This window comes from Manihot esculenta, chromosome 9 (genome assembly GCF_001659605.2).
Source record: "Manihot esculenta cultivar AM560-2 chromosome 9, M.esculenta_v8, whole genome shotgun sequence".
Classification (NCBI taxonomy): domain Eukaryota; kingdom Viridiplantae; phylum Streptophyta; class Magnoliopsida; order Malpighiales; family Euphorbiaceae; genus Manihot; species Manihot esculenta.
The window spans coordinates 31,342,603-31,359,505 of NC_035169.2; the positions used below are offsets into that span (position 1 = coordinate 31,342,603).

The 16,903-nt window shown below is 28.7% G+C and overlaps 1 protein-coding gene across 2 annotated transcripts; it reads right to left on the minus strand.

Annotated features, from left to right (window-relative positions):
* Positions 1–10,225: 10,225 nt before the first annotated feature.
* On the minus strand, positions 10,226–16,470 carry LOC110622748. 2 transcript variants are annotated; one of them, XM_021767361.2, is made up of 3 exons: positions 15,368–16,469; positions 14,814–14,904; positions 10,226–10,509 (listed from the first exon to the last, which is right to left on the minus strand). In XM_021767361.2, exons 1-2 carry the CDS (start codon positions 16,256–16,258, stop codon positions 14,851–14,853), a joined length of 945 nt encoding a protein of 314 aa, XP_021623053.1. In that variant the 5' UTR covers positions 16,259–16,469; the 3' UTR covers positions 10,226–10,509; positions 14,814–14,850. The 2 variants fall into 2 exon arrangements, with proteins under 2 accessions (XP_021623053.1, XP_021623054.1); XM_021767362.2 differs by lacking the exon at positions 10,226–10,509 and adding an exon at positions 10,516–14,362 and having other exon boundaries at positions 15,368–16,470.
* Between the last annotated feature and the right edge of the window lie 433 nt (positions 16,471–16,903).

Genomic DNA, 16,903 nt, shown 5'->3' on the forward strand with positions numbered 1-16,903 from the left:
TTCGGTACCCTAACTTTCTTTGCCAACCATTTCCTTTTTCTCCCTTCCTTTAATTTATTGCTTTAAAAATTCAATTATTTAACATATTTTTTGAAATTCAAAATAAATTTATTTTAAATCTGCAATTGTTATCGGGAAAAGCTGTGCTGAGATTTAAGCGACTTAGCTTCAAGATTTAATTATATAGTGAAGGGATTTTGCTCGGAGATCTGATGATAGGGAAGAGGGAGAAAGTGTAATGGAGAAATGTCAGATTGAATGTTTGCAAAATCGGATACAAAAAACAAAAACTAAAGTAAAAAAGAGGGTAAAGAGAGATGTGTGTGGAGTGTATTGTCATCTCAAGGAACATAAAAGGAATGTGAGTAAAAGATGGTGGCTTTGGTGTTATTCGGCAATAGCCATAATGACGATGCCAGGTGAATTCAATGGCTTTTGTCCTTTAGATTTATATGGTTCCTAAAATAAACTTTTCAGAAAATAATGTTATTGAATTAAATAAAATACTTTTTTTTTTTAAATTATTATTAGAGGTACCAATCAAATAAGACTTTAGTTAAATTTTAAAAAGCTAATATATTTTTTTTGGAAAAAACAAATGATTCTGGCAATTTGGATTCGGATCATCCATTTACCCAGACTTTAATTTGTAACTTCCCTTCTTCAATTCTTTAAAATCTTGCAATCATGTCTACTGCTACTGCTTCTTTATTGCTCCCATCTTCACTTATTCATTTCCTATGCCACAATTTACTAGGGTTGCTACAATCGCAAGTCTTTAATTTCTAATTTAATTTTACAAATAATTGATAATAGGTATCAACACTGTGATATTCTAAATTTTAAAAATATGTTATAATTATTAATAATATATTTTTTAATTACATATCAACAAGTTGATGCTTAATATTACATTTTGTAAAAATTTTAAGGCCATATTAATCAAATTTAGGGTATTATGAAACTTTTTGATAAAATTTAGAGATAAAAAACTTATTTGACTATGAAAAATATGTTTAGTAATAATATTTATTAAGGTTTCATTTGATTCAAAACGGTATAGTTTCAGGAGAATTAATTTTCTTAAAAGTATATTTTCTAGGAAGTATAATTAATTTATAGGTAGGATATTCTCTTCCAGTGTAAATGGGTAAGCGTGTGTTGGAGCATTTTCTTGAAAAAGAGACGTAAAACAAATAATAAGAGTAAAAAATAAATTTAAATTAATTTTTATTTTATTATATAAATATGACCTTTCAACTCTGCTATAAATGAAAAATAAAGAAAATATCTTATAATTCTTATATTTTTATAGTTTTTATTAGTTATATCAAGAAAATATAAAACCATTTTTTATAATTTAAATGTTCATTATATTTTTGTGGCTTTTATTATTTATTTTATTAGTAGAGTATTATCTATAATTTTAATAATATTATACAATCTGAGTGATACTTTAAAATTTGTCAAAATAAATTTGAGATTAAAATTTAATGTTTAAGTAAATGAATTTTTAAATATCAAATTTAAACACTTATAAATTTTAATTAATTTATAAAATTTATTTATTTATTTATAAACTTTAAAACTAAAACTAAATTTATTTATTTAAAGGACTTCAAAAGTTATTATACTATTTTTTGAGGAATTATATATTTTTTTTTACGAAAATCTAACCGTATTAGCATTTAAATGAATTACAGGTACCCACGTACCATAGAAAAATAAATTAACTATGACAGTTACCTGTTACCTGCAAAGTTGAATAATCGGCAAATGTTTATCTCACTCACATTTTTTTCTTTCATTTACTTCAAAATCTCCTGTTGAAATTACTCGGAGGCAGTCCACTGGGGAGAACTATTTGCAAATGTGACGTGGATTTTTTAGCATTATAATAGTCTGTCAGGTACGGATATAAAATTTATATCTAAAAATTGAAATGAACACAATATTTACATTTTAAAGATTAAAATATTTATATTTTATATAATAAAAAATATATATTTAATAAGTTTAAATTCAATATAATTATGATAAATTAATTATAATTTAATTAAAATTAAATTTAATAAAATATAATTTTAATTTATTATATTTTTATGGAAAAATTACTTCTTAGTCCCTGAGGTTTAACGTAATTAACACTTATGTCCCTCTATTTTTTGGCGACCCAACACTTAAGTCCCTCGCTTTCTTTTCCGTCCAAATTCGTAGTCCTTCCGTCCATTTAAACCGTTTGGTCAAAGAGTTAAAAGTGAGAGGTGATAATTTTTTCCAGAAATACCCTTCTCTTAATATGAAATTCCTTTTTTTTTTTTTCTCTTTCATGTTTTCTCCAGTTGGAGAAGAAGGAAAAGAATAAGAAGTTGCAGTAAGGGTAGAAAGAAGAAGAAGAAGAAGAAGAAGAAGAAGAAGAAGAAAGAAGAAGAAGAAGAAGTTGCAGAAAGGAGGGTAGGAAGAAGAAGAAGAAGAAAGAAGAAGAAGAAGAAGTTGCAGAAAGGAGGGTAGGAAGAAGAAAAAGAAGAATAAAGAAGAAGAAGAAGTTGCAAAAAAGGGAAGTTGCAGAAAGGAGGGTAGGAAGAAGAAAAAGAAGAAGAAAGAAGAATAAGAAGTTGCAGAAAAGGGTAGGAAGAAGAAGGAGAAGGAAAAGAAGAGGCATTTGGGTTTGGGTTTAGTGAGGGTTAATTTTGTCAATTCACGTGTCTTAAACGGCTATTTTGGACGGAATGACTACGAATTTGGACAGAAAATAAAGTGAGGGACTTAAGTGTTGGATCGCCAAAATAGAGAGACAAAAGTGTTAATTACGTTATACTTCAGGGACTAAAAAGTAATTTTCTCTATTTTTATTTAATTAAATTAATAAAAAATCAACTTCTTAAATTTTTTTAAAAATAAGGAAACTAAATGTAAGAATATATTAAAAATAAATTCACATTTAATTTATTCATATTTAAAAAATAAAATTTTAAGTGGGGGATAGCCCCAAACTACTCCTTTTAGGTTTGTCATTAAAAAGGGTGAAGAAAAATCCATCTTTTAAGCAACAAAAAAGGGAGGCTCCTTCTATCCGAATGAGGCAAATGACAACGGCTAAATGGCAAAGAGAGAAAGCTCAATGGCAATAGAAAGAGAAAAAGAGAGAGATTTTCTCTTGAACTAAAAACTAAATAGAGAAATGCATATGCAGAGTTACGTGGCTATAACCAATTGATATTTCATAATTTTACTCTTGTAATTATTTATAAATAAATAATTTTACATCTTTACAACAATAATTTTTTATAAGGAAGCAAAAATTTCTTATTTTAGTCAATTTATTTATGGAGTAGAGCGGTTATAATAGAATTTTAATCAATGTAATCGATATGATACAATATTAATTTAAAATAAACTTATCAGTTTTCATCACAAAAATTGAGAATCAACTACACATTTGAAAAAGATTCATTTTACGATCAAATCAACCACACGTTTTCAACTTTTTTGTGTTGATCGATGAAGAAGAAGAATATCTCTGAATGAAAAATTCAAACTGAGAAAATTACCTTGGCCTATTCTCTACAAAAATTGAGATGCAATCCATTGACTAATGTGTGATTAAATTTTGGAGTAAAAACATCAAATTTCTACCTTTTTTTTCCATTTAAAAATATAATAAATAGTTAACAATAACTAATAATCTTTATAAGGAAAATTTTTTTTAATTCAAATTCATAGACTTAATTTTTTTAATATTGATGTACTTTTAAATATAATAAATTTTAAATGAATCTGATTTATTATGAATCGAATAAATTTTAAAATATATAAATAAATAATTTATAATAGAATAAATTTAGATAAATATTATAGAAACATTTTATTTTTGTAAATATAAAATGTATTCATACAATTAATAAATAATATTTAATTTTTATATTATGTTGAAATATACAAATAATTATAATTGATATTAACATATATAAGTTTAATTTTCTTAGTCTATGCTGTTGAAATTTGAGGTTATATTTATGTAGAATCGTAATGATTATGCAGAAGATTAACTATAAAGGAGAAGTAATCATGAAGGAAGAAAAGAACTGACAGCTTTTTTACTTTTATTACAGTAAAAAAATAAAATTTATACACATTTTAATATTTTAATATTAAAATTTTTTTATTCATGTTATTCTTTTGAAAAGTTTATAAACTTAATATTAGAATTACTGTAACTAAATATTAATCTTTACATATTGATCGATGACATTAAATTTATTTTCGGCGGTATCATTTTTATTAATAGATTTTAATTTATTAATATTAAAATTATTAATTTTTATATTTTTAAAAGTATTTAATTTAATTTATTTTAAAATTTTATTAAAGTTAATTTATCAATTGCATTTTAAACTTAATTAACTCAAAATAAGAAAATGAAGAATTATTTTTTTGATTCGTATACTAATAAAGAAATTTTAACTAAAAAACGTGAAATTAAAGTTTCTATTTTTAATCTAAATAAAAAAGTCTAAAAATTTTATTCAAAAAATTTTTAATTTTAATTAAATTGAGCCAAAATTAAAATTTTAAATTAATTAAAACTCAACAGTTTGAGATGCTGCTCTTATAACTAAATAATGTAATGGAAATTTATTATTTAATTTTTATATTTTAAAAAAATTTATTAATCAATTTATTGATTTTAAGGTATAAATTAAAACATCATACATATTTTAAAAATTTAAAAATTAATTATTAAAAAATATAAAATATTATTAATATAGTGAAATCAATCAATAAATTTTTTTTATAAAAAAGAGTGATAAATTAATGAATTTTTTAAATAAATATTAAATAATAAATTATTTAATAATTAAAATTGAATAAAAATTAATTAGTATAATTTTTAAAGTATTTAGACTATTTTAATACATTTTTAATATTGAAAAATTAATTAATAAATTTTTATATAATATAAAATAATAATTTAGACTTTAATATAATTCGGAAAAATGATTATTAGAACACTTATCAATTTTAATAATAATAAATAATAAAAAAAAAGGAAAGAGAGTCTGGTCTGGTCCAAGTTTCTCAAGGCTCCAGGAGGAGGTGACATTTGTCTGCATATTCCACGTTCCCCATTTCAGTTTCTATAAATACAGCTGCTTTCTGCTCTACTTTTCCCCACCATCTTTCCACAAACTTTGAAGCTCGTCGTTTCATGGAAAAAAGTATGGAAGAATCTGTTAAGCTCAGGAGGGATAGCGCCATGGATGATTTAATATAAGCCCTCTTTTTCTTCATGGGTTTTCTTCTATGATCTCTCTATAGCGCTATCCATCCTGAGTTTCATCGGTTCTTCTTGCTCTGTGGCTGCTGCCATTTCCAGGTTCTTTCAGAAGGTGATCTTTTTCATTTTCTTTTATCAGCTGCTACGCTGTGTTCATTTTATCTCGCGTTTCGTGTTGCTTCTTCTGTGTTTGTAGTTTGCATATGGGTTTATGGGGGTGGTGCCAGCTGATCCTTCTCAACCTCTTTTCTTCTACTTCTTCTTCGTCTTCTTCTTGAGAGAAAAAAAAAATCTTTAGATAATGGTTTCTTAATTTTCAGTGGAGCGTAATGAGTTATGAACAAAAATTATTAGCTTTTTTCTTTAAAATATATAAACATTCTCTTTTCATTCAACCTTCCAATCTCCTTTCACTGGTTTTTATTTATTTTTTTTCTCTGTATTGGTCATGGGTGGGAGTAGATTAAGGGTTTGTTTGGTATTACTCTTATAGCAGCGTTTGAAAAAAACAATTCCTTACAAACACTATCTAGAAAGTATTAAAAAATAGTTTAAATTTTTTTAAATATAATTTAATTATAAGAATACTAAAATTAGAAAATAGTTTTTTCTAAACTATTTTTTTCAAAAACATACGAAATAGTATATATATTTTTTTTAAAAAAATACGTTTTAAACTCTAAAATTAAATGCCAAACACCCTCTAATTATATATGCATGGAAACGGAGTTTCACATTTGCCCCGTTGTCCAAGAAATCAGAAACGGTGATGTGATTATAATATAAAAGAAAAAGAAAATACATATTCATAGTATTAAATTTTTATAATTAATTATGTATTGTGATGAATGTATTTAATAAAAAAATAATTTTATTTATTTTCATTAAATACATATATATATTTTTTCAATTTCTCCCGAATAAAATTAAGAATATAATATTAACTGCTATGAGATATGTTGACTTGATGACTCCCAGCAGCCCACTTGGCATAGTGAATAGGTGAGTGTCCTAGGCTTTTGAGTACTCTCCTCTCGATCCCCTAAAATTTACGGGTAAATGGATCTGCAGAATCTTCATTGATCTGATATTTTGCCCCCTTTTCGGGTGACGCTATTTCTACGCTTACTCTGCTGTTTTATATTAAGATTTTTAATAATATATAATACTAAAATTATAATAATTAATTTATATATTACTATAATAAAAAATAATTAATAATTTTAGAATAGTAAAATAAAATAAATAAAAAAACAGAGAAAAAGGGCATCACGAGAAACCAGTTACGGTCTTTCAAGGGAATGGACAGAAGAGTCAAAACTATTATCTCTCGTCCAGCAACTAGTTGCACATTTCAAGAGAGGAGGTAGGGGAGTCAAAGCCAATATCTGGCGGTGGCTCTAGGTGCCAGTGGTGGCCGGCGAAAAGATGTGAAGTACCTGATTCATGCAAAAGGTGATATTAAATGGGGGGTCTGCCATGGAAACCTAACACAGAAACATTATTTTGCATCTTTCTAGGCAAATAACAGCTGTCCTGCATGGACAATTATGTCCTTGTCATTCATGAGGATATATAATCATGAACATATATATTAATGTCTATAATTACAGATAGAGACATTGTTGGAAAAATAAAGAGGAATTAAAAGACAAACAATTTAATTATTTTATTATTTTAATATATTATTAAAATAGAAGAAAAAGTATAATTTCATTTAAAGAATTTTAAAAAAATTATTATGCTCTTTTAAATCAAGAAATATATGCTTTTAGAAAAGTATTTAAATATTTTTAATATAAATAATAAATATTTCTTAAATGCAAGTAGTAAATAAATGTATTTTTTTCCTCTATAAAAAGAAAATTTTATAGAAATTATTTTTCTGTTATCTCCCTTTCCTGTCAGGAATTTTAGAGAACAGCAGCAAGTTTTCGATCTATATGAGATTATGAGATGTCCAATTTATAGAATGCAGTATTTGATTTAAATTGAATCTTTTTTTATTTTAATTTTAAAAATTTTATATTTTTTTATTTAATTTAGATTTAATTAATAAAATTAAAAAAATTAAATGGAATTGATTAATGTTAACTGTATATTATTTTTTATTAAAATTATAATTAATATTAAAATATTTAAATTAAATTTTAAAATATTAAAAATAAAATATAAAAAATAAAAAATATATTATAAAGACTATGAATCAAATTAAATTATATTAGTTTGATTTGATTTGATTTTTATTGAAAATTAATTTGATTTAGATTTTATAAATACTAAAATTTTAATTTTTAATTTATTCGATTCAATTTTAAATATTTATTCAATTTAAAAAACAGAAATAATCTTCAGCCAAATATATAATTTCAATCTAATAACTGAATTTTTAATTAATTAAATTTTTATTTATTTTAACATCTTAATCAACAGACTCGAAATTTAAAAAATAAATTTAGTTAAACTCATCGAAATAAAATATTATTAATTAATTAATTATATAATATAATAACAATAATTTTTTATACTTAAAAATAATAAATATAATATAAATAATGATTATAAAATTAGTAAATAATAATTATAAATAATATTTTAATATTAAAATTATAATTAAATATAAAAAATTACTATTTAATTTTTAAAAATTTATTAATTTTAAAAAATACATTAGAATGGGAGGTTTTAAAAAGTTTATTATATAATCTTTCCATTAAGTTTCTATTAAATATTTTATTAAAAAATTAATTAATTAGTTTCTTATATTTTTTAAAAGTTTATTAATTAGTGAGAGTTTTAAATTTAATTTTTATTTTTTTTATAATATTTAATAATTAAAATTAATAGAATAAAGTCCTCTCTCTAACTGCCTTCCGTAGGTCTCTCATACCCTTCCGCGCAAGAGAGCTATGAGAGGGATGCAAAAAGCTTTTGGCTGTGTTAATTCCTTGGTTTTGCAGGTCTGTATTGATAGCGAGGGCGTTAGCGTTTTGAAATGAACTTTTGAAGCCAAAAGCATCAAAGAATAACATCTTTAGCTTCTGGTATCGACGATGGGGCATTCCGACTCCGAGATCGATGATGTCGCCTACCCTCAAAGCTAAAAGAGATTGAGGAAAAACAACCTATTTGAGTTGTATTTTGGGTGGTTGTTACATTTAAAGTTGGGCTTTAATTTGCTTAAATCTTTTGCTTCCTTCTATAGAGATTTGGGCTTTGTACATTTAATGGGGACTTGAATGTGCTTTGTCTTCTGAAGAAAGCAAATGAGAAGAGAGAGGGACCCCAATTCTGAAAAATGTGAGGTAGAAACTCAAGAAAAAGAAACACTCTCCTTAAAGGCGTAAATGAGTAAAATTATCTGTGAATTATTTGAAGTTTGTTTTGATAAAAACTTGATTTAACTCGATTCAATTTTTAAGCAAGTCAAATTCGATTTTAATTTTTATACTCGTTTGGTAGAAAACTTATTTATGAGTTCATGAGCAGATTCGCAAACATACTTATAAAAAGATTAATATCATAAGAGAACTAAACTCAAATATTAAAATTCAGGTTTATATAGTTTAATTATCTTAAAGTTTATAAATATTTATATGATTGAAATTTAAGAACTCAATAAAAATTAATTCATATGAGCTAAATTTGAATTTATTAATACTCGGCTCGAGTTCGAAAAAATCTTAATAAATTAAACTAAAATTCTTTAAAATTTAACTCGACTTAGCTCCATTCGTTTATAGAAGCAGCGGTTTTATACCGTCCAATAAAGAAATTTTAAAAGATATATAAAAATTCAATTTTTTTTCATCAATTTTCTATTTCTTAAAGAAAAGAAGGTATATTTTGAGTTTCCACCATATAGCCCATACCACATATGGAAGTATGCAGAGGCAATAGCATAAAATTTTCATTTAAAACTTGGATTCTGTTATAATCAGTGAGTATTAGGTGAATGTTAAAAAAAAAAAATTTTCTACTCGCTTCAGTCCACTCAATTTAAAACTTTTTAATATAATTATATTATTTTATTTTATTTTTATAAATATTTAATTTAAATTTATCTCAATACCCTTAACATTAATTAATAAGCATATAGTATAAATTTTTTATGACGTCTGATATTAATAAGGGCAAAATAATATCAACAAAATTAATTGCTCTAGAATTTTAAAAAGTTTCAGATTGAATGGAACAATTTTTTTAATAAAAAAATTTAATTAAGTGAAATGATTTAAATATTAAATACTAATTAAAAATTATTCTCAATTCAATTTAATTAACAAAATCGTGTTTAAAATAAAAAATTAATTAATTTTTTAAATTATATCAACTAAATAATATTTTTTTTTTCAATTTACTTCAACAATAACAATATAGGCAAACTCTTTTTTTCTTTAAAAGTAAAATAATGAAATTTGAATGGACTTGGCCACTTATGTGCAATATTAGTTCATTAGTTTATATTTTAAATTATTTTTTTGCCCATTCATAATTCTAGAAAATTATATCATATTTTAATTTCATTGCATTGAATTTAGTATTAAATTAATAATACATATTAATAATTCATTACACATAGATGTAACGTTTTTATAAAATTATAATTTAATCAAATGTAATATTTTCCAAATATAAAGGTAAAAATAACACAAACATATTAAATTATAAAATTTACCAATTCAAAAAACTTATTAGCATTTTTTAATAAATATGAATTTAATTATTATTTAGTAATACAAATAAAAATTATAATTTAATCAAGATATAATAATTTCCAAATATATATTTTTAGTTAACTTAATTAAATTAAATAACATTAAAATAACTATAATGCTTTAAAGGCTAGTTGGTTAATATAAATGAATCCACAAGCTCATTTGTAAACTTAGTTAACGAGGCTGCTTATAAAATTTGCTAGTAAATTAAAAGAGCTTAAGTTGACGCTTAGAGAATGGATTTTTCTCTTAAATTAATAAAAACTTAGAAATATTGTATCAATTTAGATAGATGAAATATTTTCAAGGGCAAAAGGAGCAAATGAATTAATACATAGGGGGTGTACAGGGTCCCCCCTTATAACCCACCTACAGCTACAAGCCTCAACTTCCCACTTCATCAACCTATTTCATCTCCAAAATACTCATGAATATCCAACTACAAGAATCATCAATAAAAGTTCCATTGATTACTGCATCTTCCATACAGCAACCACAAGATGAGGCACATCCCTGTTCTCCAATATTTCCACACAAATCAAAACCAACAAGAGAGAAGTGAGACTGCTATAATAAAATGGATCAAAATCCCACTTATATTGTAATGCAGTGTCAGGTTTTCCCAATAAGAATAAGGTATATAAATACTTAAACAACTGCTAGCAACATGCATATAAGTGACTACTTTGTAAAGTTAAACAATTTGTTCAAATATACTACAGAATGAGAAACACCAACATTCCACATCATGAATGACCGTCTTCATAGCGCTTTCATCTTGGCTGTGAAAAGCTATAAACTCTTATAATACAAAGTGATTACATGCTTCCAATTTGCACTTTTTCAAGTAATGTTCTTTGCTTGTACAATGCAGTTAATGCTTTTTAACATTAAATCTCTCCTCAATAGTACTTAATGATGAGGATGGTTTCTCTCTCACCCTATTTTTCTTCTTAACGTTCCTAAATAAATAATATTACATATCCTTTGACTTTCTTTCACAATTCACAAATAGTTTATCCTTATTCTCACTATCTTTATCTAACTAGCAGTTCTCACTTTTCACAGTTCAGTTTCCAATTAGACCAAGTAGATACCGCAGTTTTACCCTATCCTGACAAAGAAGGGTCTCATCCTAAACTTGGCAGGAAAAGGCTTAAGGTACTTGCTACTATGCCCCAACTTTATAAATATATTTTTATATTGTAATTTTTATTTATAGATATGAAAGACTTGTTTACCTAGTAAGATATACTATCTACTACAAAACGTTAATATCTTGTTAAAATATCAGTAAATAATATCTAATATTTGATACAAAGAACAAATACATACAATTTTTAATAATTTATAGAATCATTAAAAAGGATACTTGCACTTGCCCCAATTCCTAGGATGGGAAAGGGAAATGCAAAACCGGCCACAATACCGGCCCAGCCTTCACATTGCCATTCCTATGACCCATAAACCGCTAAGGACAGGTATTTAATATTTTGCAACTTTGCACTGTCATCAACCCCGCATGCCATGCATCTAACAGTAACTAGTTCCTTATTCAAACATGTAAAACCATTTGAAGATCATACAAATTCATCCACCTTAACAACCTGAAACGCCTATCCAATCAACTAATTGGCACTCATAATTTTTTTTTTTTTACTGTAATCACATTTCTCTTGAGTAGAAGCAAAATTCGTATTCAGCTTAGCAGTAAAATGCATAGCTTAAGCCTTTCAACCGATTCATGGTGATAAGCATCAAGCTTGTTCTTTTTGTCAAAGGTTGTTCTACATATGCTAGGACTATGTGCCTCCATAATATCAATGTGTTTACCTCTATATCATGAATATCTTCTGCTAAGGCCTTTTTATGTCACTTGCAAGAGTAATGTGTTATGAGTAAGGAATACAATAGTAGTGGATTAGCCCATCAATAGAATAGTATTCTCTTCAACCAGTTGTAAGTTGTAACTGTAGAAAACAATTATAGGACTCGAAGTAGTATAAATAGGAACTTATTTGTAAAATGTAAAGAGGAATCTAACCAAAATCAGTGGCAATCAAATATTTTCTCTTTCTCTCTCTTTCTCCTCTCTCCTCTTCTCCAATTATCTCCATTGTTTCTCCCTTTTCAATTTCTTTTCTCAACCGAATCCACTTCTCTCTCTCTTTCTCCCCATTTCTCTGTTTCAAAGGAAATTACTGGTATGATATGTAACAAGTGATATCAAAGGTCTGTTCTAACTTAGTTTGCTTCCAATCCTTTCTGCTGGAGTTGCAATCCTGAGCAGATTTATGGGGGTTCCAAAATTCCAGCATTCTAGGTTTCTCTCTGTTCTTCTTTCTCTTTCTCTCCTCTTCCCCTTCTTTTCTTCTTCTCTAAGATTCCTTCTTTCCTTTCCTCTATTTCTTTTCCTTTCCTTCCCTAGAATTTCTTTCTTTCTTAAATTCTTGCATCAAACTTCCTTCTTCTTTTGTTGATTTCCGGTTTTATCTTTCATTTTCCTTCTTAAAAGTTGTCATTTCCTGCACTTCAAGAAATCTGTTTCTTGAATTTCTTGATATTTCAATCTAGGGTTATTCTATGTTTCTTGTTTCGGATTACTCTTTCTGATTTTTTCTATTTCCTTCCCAATCCTGTCTCTTTTCTAGTTTCTTTTCTCTGTTTTCTGCCTCTATTCCATGTCTATTTCTAGGTCTTTGACTTCTTTTCTTTGTTTCAGGCTTGATCAAAAATTATTTTCTTCTTCTCTTCTACTGAAACCCTATTCTTGAGATTCTTGAATCATGGAAATACTATCTTTGGTACAAATTTCTTAATAGAGTGGAGGAGGATTTTATTGCTGTTATGTCTATTGTAAGTGAGGCCTAGAAGGAGGAGAATGATGATGATGACGACGGAAACTAGAATCTGTAATGGGGAAAGAAAAAGCTAAGGGAAAGTTCTTGAAAACAAGAAAGATAAAGGAGCTGCAAAAAGTGTGAACATTGGAAGCAATTGGCAGAAGTTTAGGAGACAAGCTGGTGACTTCAGCTATTGTAATCCTATAAGTCTCATGGAAGATGAATGGTAATATTGAGAAGGGGAAGGAAGAAAGTTCAGCCATCAAATGATTGTGATTTTGAAGGAACAAGCATGGGAAATTTGGAGAAGAAAAAGGAAAAGAAATTTTGATTCTATGTCAATAAAGAGTCCATACTATCACCTGCAACTTTAGCCCAATTGTTGGGAATTTCAGCTAAAGCACATGATGGAAGTTGACATTTGGTATTCCAAAATCAGGGAATTAACTGGCCAGCAGAAGGTGCTACATGGAATTCTCACGTTTTTCCAACCAACTATGTGGGGAAAGAATCACTTGAAATTCATTCCAATTCCAGCATTTTCTTCATGACAAGAATGATTTCAAGGAGTGGGGAATGTTAAGACTAAGGAAGAAAGTAGTAGTGGAGAGTGAGGAGTAATCCATAAATAGGATATTATTCTCTTCAGTGAGTTGTAACTGTAGAAAGCAGTTATGGGACTCAAAGTAGCACATAAAGAAACTTATAAAGAGGAATTATCTATCCAAGATCTCAGCAATCAAAGATTATTTCTTTGAGAATTACAGATCTAATATGTAACATAATATTTATAGGTAGTACACTGTTTAACCTTATGGCATCCTTGACATTATATATGCCACTCCTCTAGTTTGAATAATAACACAAACACTCCTTAAATAGATGTTCTGGCATGCAATTAGTTCGTTTGCTCATTAGTGTACTGTTTGTTTTTTGTGTTAGTATTAGCAGCATCTGTATTATCTTAGCATTTCAAATTTCCAATGCCTTCCTATTGAAGGACAATATTCATTTTAGGCAGTTATTTTTATAATCATCCAAGCCAAAGAGGCAGATTGTCTGATTTGGAGATTTCACAGACTATTCAATGTAAATTACCCTATTTTAGGTCTAAAGTCAAAAAGCAATTATACATATGAAAAATAATGATATTTAATAACCATTTCAAAGAACAAACCAATAAATAAATTACTGCACAACCTTCAACACATATCACTGAGAGGATAATAACTGAAAAATGGAATGGGTGTACACAGCAATTTCTCCAGATAATAATCAAGGAAATAAGCTTTGGAATTCAAGATTGTAAGGTCAAGGATATATTGTCATACATAATACATTAAAACAACTGATAAAAATTGACAACTTAAAAACATTTGGAACGAGAGACGATGTCTCAAAACTAAAAACTAACAAAATTTTCCTCAATGCCCAGCTCAAAACTCCAGTCTCTGGTTGAGTAAAATCAAATGGATAGAAGTCCTAACAAATTAGCTGAACCATATCTTGGAGCATGCATATGCCTGAAAAATCAAATCCCTTTATGTTCATTAAAATTGGGGTGGGGGGTTTGCGGGTGGGAACTAGAAGTCATTGTCTAAACCCCTAGACAGCCACTTTCTTTTCACAGCATAAAAATTATAAGACTGCATAACCATTGAGTTTGACGTTTGGTGTATTAAGAGTCCTAGCTTGCAAAATTTGGGAAGCTTGATTACTAGAAGTTCATATACTAACTGGGCATCTAACTAACAAACTTGGTTAACTGTCATAAAGTGACAGCACCAATATTATTACACAAAGCAAAACAACATTTTGCAAAATGAAGAGTTTATGCTCTTTCTTAATTCGCTTTCAAACTTCAACTCAAAGTTATCAACTTGATGAGTAAATCTTATACTTTTTTCTTATTACTTAAATTTCTGATAAAAGAGATAATGACATGAGAATTATCCCTCTAAGGGAAACATTTACCTGACGATAACTGAAAATACAAGCAGGAATGACACTGTTACTCTGGTCCAGTCCGGGCAACTTTGTACCTTAACTTCCTATTATGAGCTTCCTGCCAAAAGTTCAAAAGCAGCATTAATTCATAAGTATATCCCCTTGTTCACCCCAGAATATAGATGAAGCAGCATTAGTTACTAAAATTTGCAACTTTCTAGGATCTGGGAAAAAATCACTAGAGAATGGGGAGAGAGCAACTTGTGCTACTTCAAATCCCATGCCATTATTTATAAATACCCATTGGAAATAACAACTACAAGAACATATTTGAGAATATGATTATCAGTTAAAATAATCAATGGAATAGATTATGCCAAATATCAACTTAAGGTAGTTCAAATTAGCAGCTGAATATGCCCCCAAGTGAAACCTGTCTAATACACAAACACCCTTTCTAATGTTCTTGACCTTTGCTTCTTCGTCTTCTGTTCTTCCTCTCCCCCCCCCCCCCCCCCCAACATACAAGAAATAATGCAGAATCTGAATATGACCAGAATGCAAGCATGTTATACGCTCACCTGCTCGAACACCTTAGCATTGCTCTTCTCCACTTGCCTGGCCAAGCTGTCAATTTTGGCCAACATCTTTTCATACAAATTCTCCAAACCTGCAGTATGATTCGAAGCCTCTGATCCTATCAACCGGCTCAAATTCGAAACTGGAAAATCCTCTGCACACATATCCAGCTCCCTCTGGTCCTTGGAAACCTGCTTAATTTCACTCAAAGCCTCATCACGTCTGTCCTCATTCATAGCCGATAAGGAACTTAACTCACAATTCAACATCGGAAAGGGCGAATTAGGGCTAAACGATCCATAATGCCCCCGGAATGCCGGTCCTATATTCACAATATCAATCGATTTGGGCTCAAACGACTGTGTGGATACACGGAACTGGTAAGCACGGTACTCGTGCGTATGAATTAATTGGTCTTGTAAAGGAGTAGCGAATAAGAGAAAAATGCAAGGAGAAAGCTTTATTGGATTTTCGGAGTTTTTGATGGGGAAAGAGAGCTGAGAGTTGGTGGAGAGAGAACGCGAGACGGAAAATTCGCGCATTGAAGGGCGAATAGGGGTTTTGCGGCGGGCGGAGAACCAGCCAATGAACTGGTGATGAGTTTGCGGGGAGAGGAATCGGTGGAGGGAAGAAGAGTCGACTCGGCCGAGGGCATCATAGAAGGAGAGAGGAGAGCTGGGGCAAAGGAAGGAAGTGACGGTAGCCACGAGTTGAGGGGAATCGGAATCGGAGGAAGTTTGGGGAGAGTCGTCGGAGAGAGTGGAGGGAGCGATGTGAGTGACGTGGCCAAATAGGAAGCCATCCACGTCACCGAGAGAAGAGGAGAAGCGCTGTATCATGTAGGTTAACGTGGGACCCGATATTGCCACCTTCTGTAAAGGAAGATCCTCCATGGCACCACCAAAACTCCCACGCAGAGAGAGAGAGAGAGAGAGAGAGAGAGAGAGAGAGAGAGAGATGGGGGAAGGGAGTATGATAAGAAGGTGGAAGTATTGGTCTGTACTTCTGTTTGATTTTGCTGGTCCTAGAAACGGCAGCGTTTTGGCTCTGTTTATCTATTTTTTCAGTAGAAGAGCCTGAACGGCCTGGTTCACAAAGAAGAATGAGAATGCGAGAGCTGCATAAAAGCTGCAATTAATCTGCCGAACAAGCTGTTGAAGACGAGGGGTAGTTAAGTAATTTACCCAGTTCCCCTTTTTTTTTTTTTCTTTTGCAATTTCAATTAAATTAAATTTTTTTATGATCCATTATTAGAGCTGTTGTGTTATAGTTGAAAGAACAAAACAAATTCCTAGAAAGTTTACCAGTGAAAGGTGAGGCATTTTAATCTCACCAACTTGATGTCATGCCCGAAATAACAAATAAACAAATTCTTAGTTCAATAGGCAATTGCATAAGCCTAAGCCAGGATGGCACAATCTGCATATCTCATTCTTTTTATATGTTTCTTTCACATCATATCAATTTGATCTGAACATGAGAGTAATTGAATATCTGCTCTAAGTGAAAGTTGATTTTATGAGAATGGCTTCTTTGAG

Bases quoted from the DNA above. Each gene is read 5' to 3' on its own strand.
- LOC110622748 (XM_021767361.2), bottom strand. From the start codon at position 16,258: ATGGAGGATCTTCCTTTACAGAAGGTGGCAATATCGGGTCCCACGTTA. The intron at 14,905-15,367 runs GTGAGCGTATAA...AACTTTTGGCAG, and splicing joins ATGCTAAGGTGTTCGAGCAG to GAAGCTCATAATAGGAAGTT.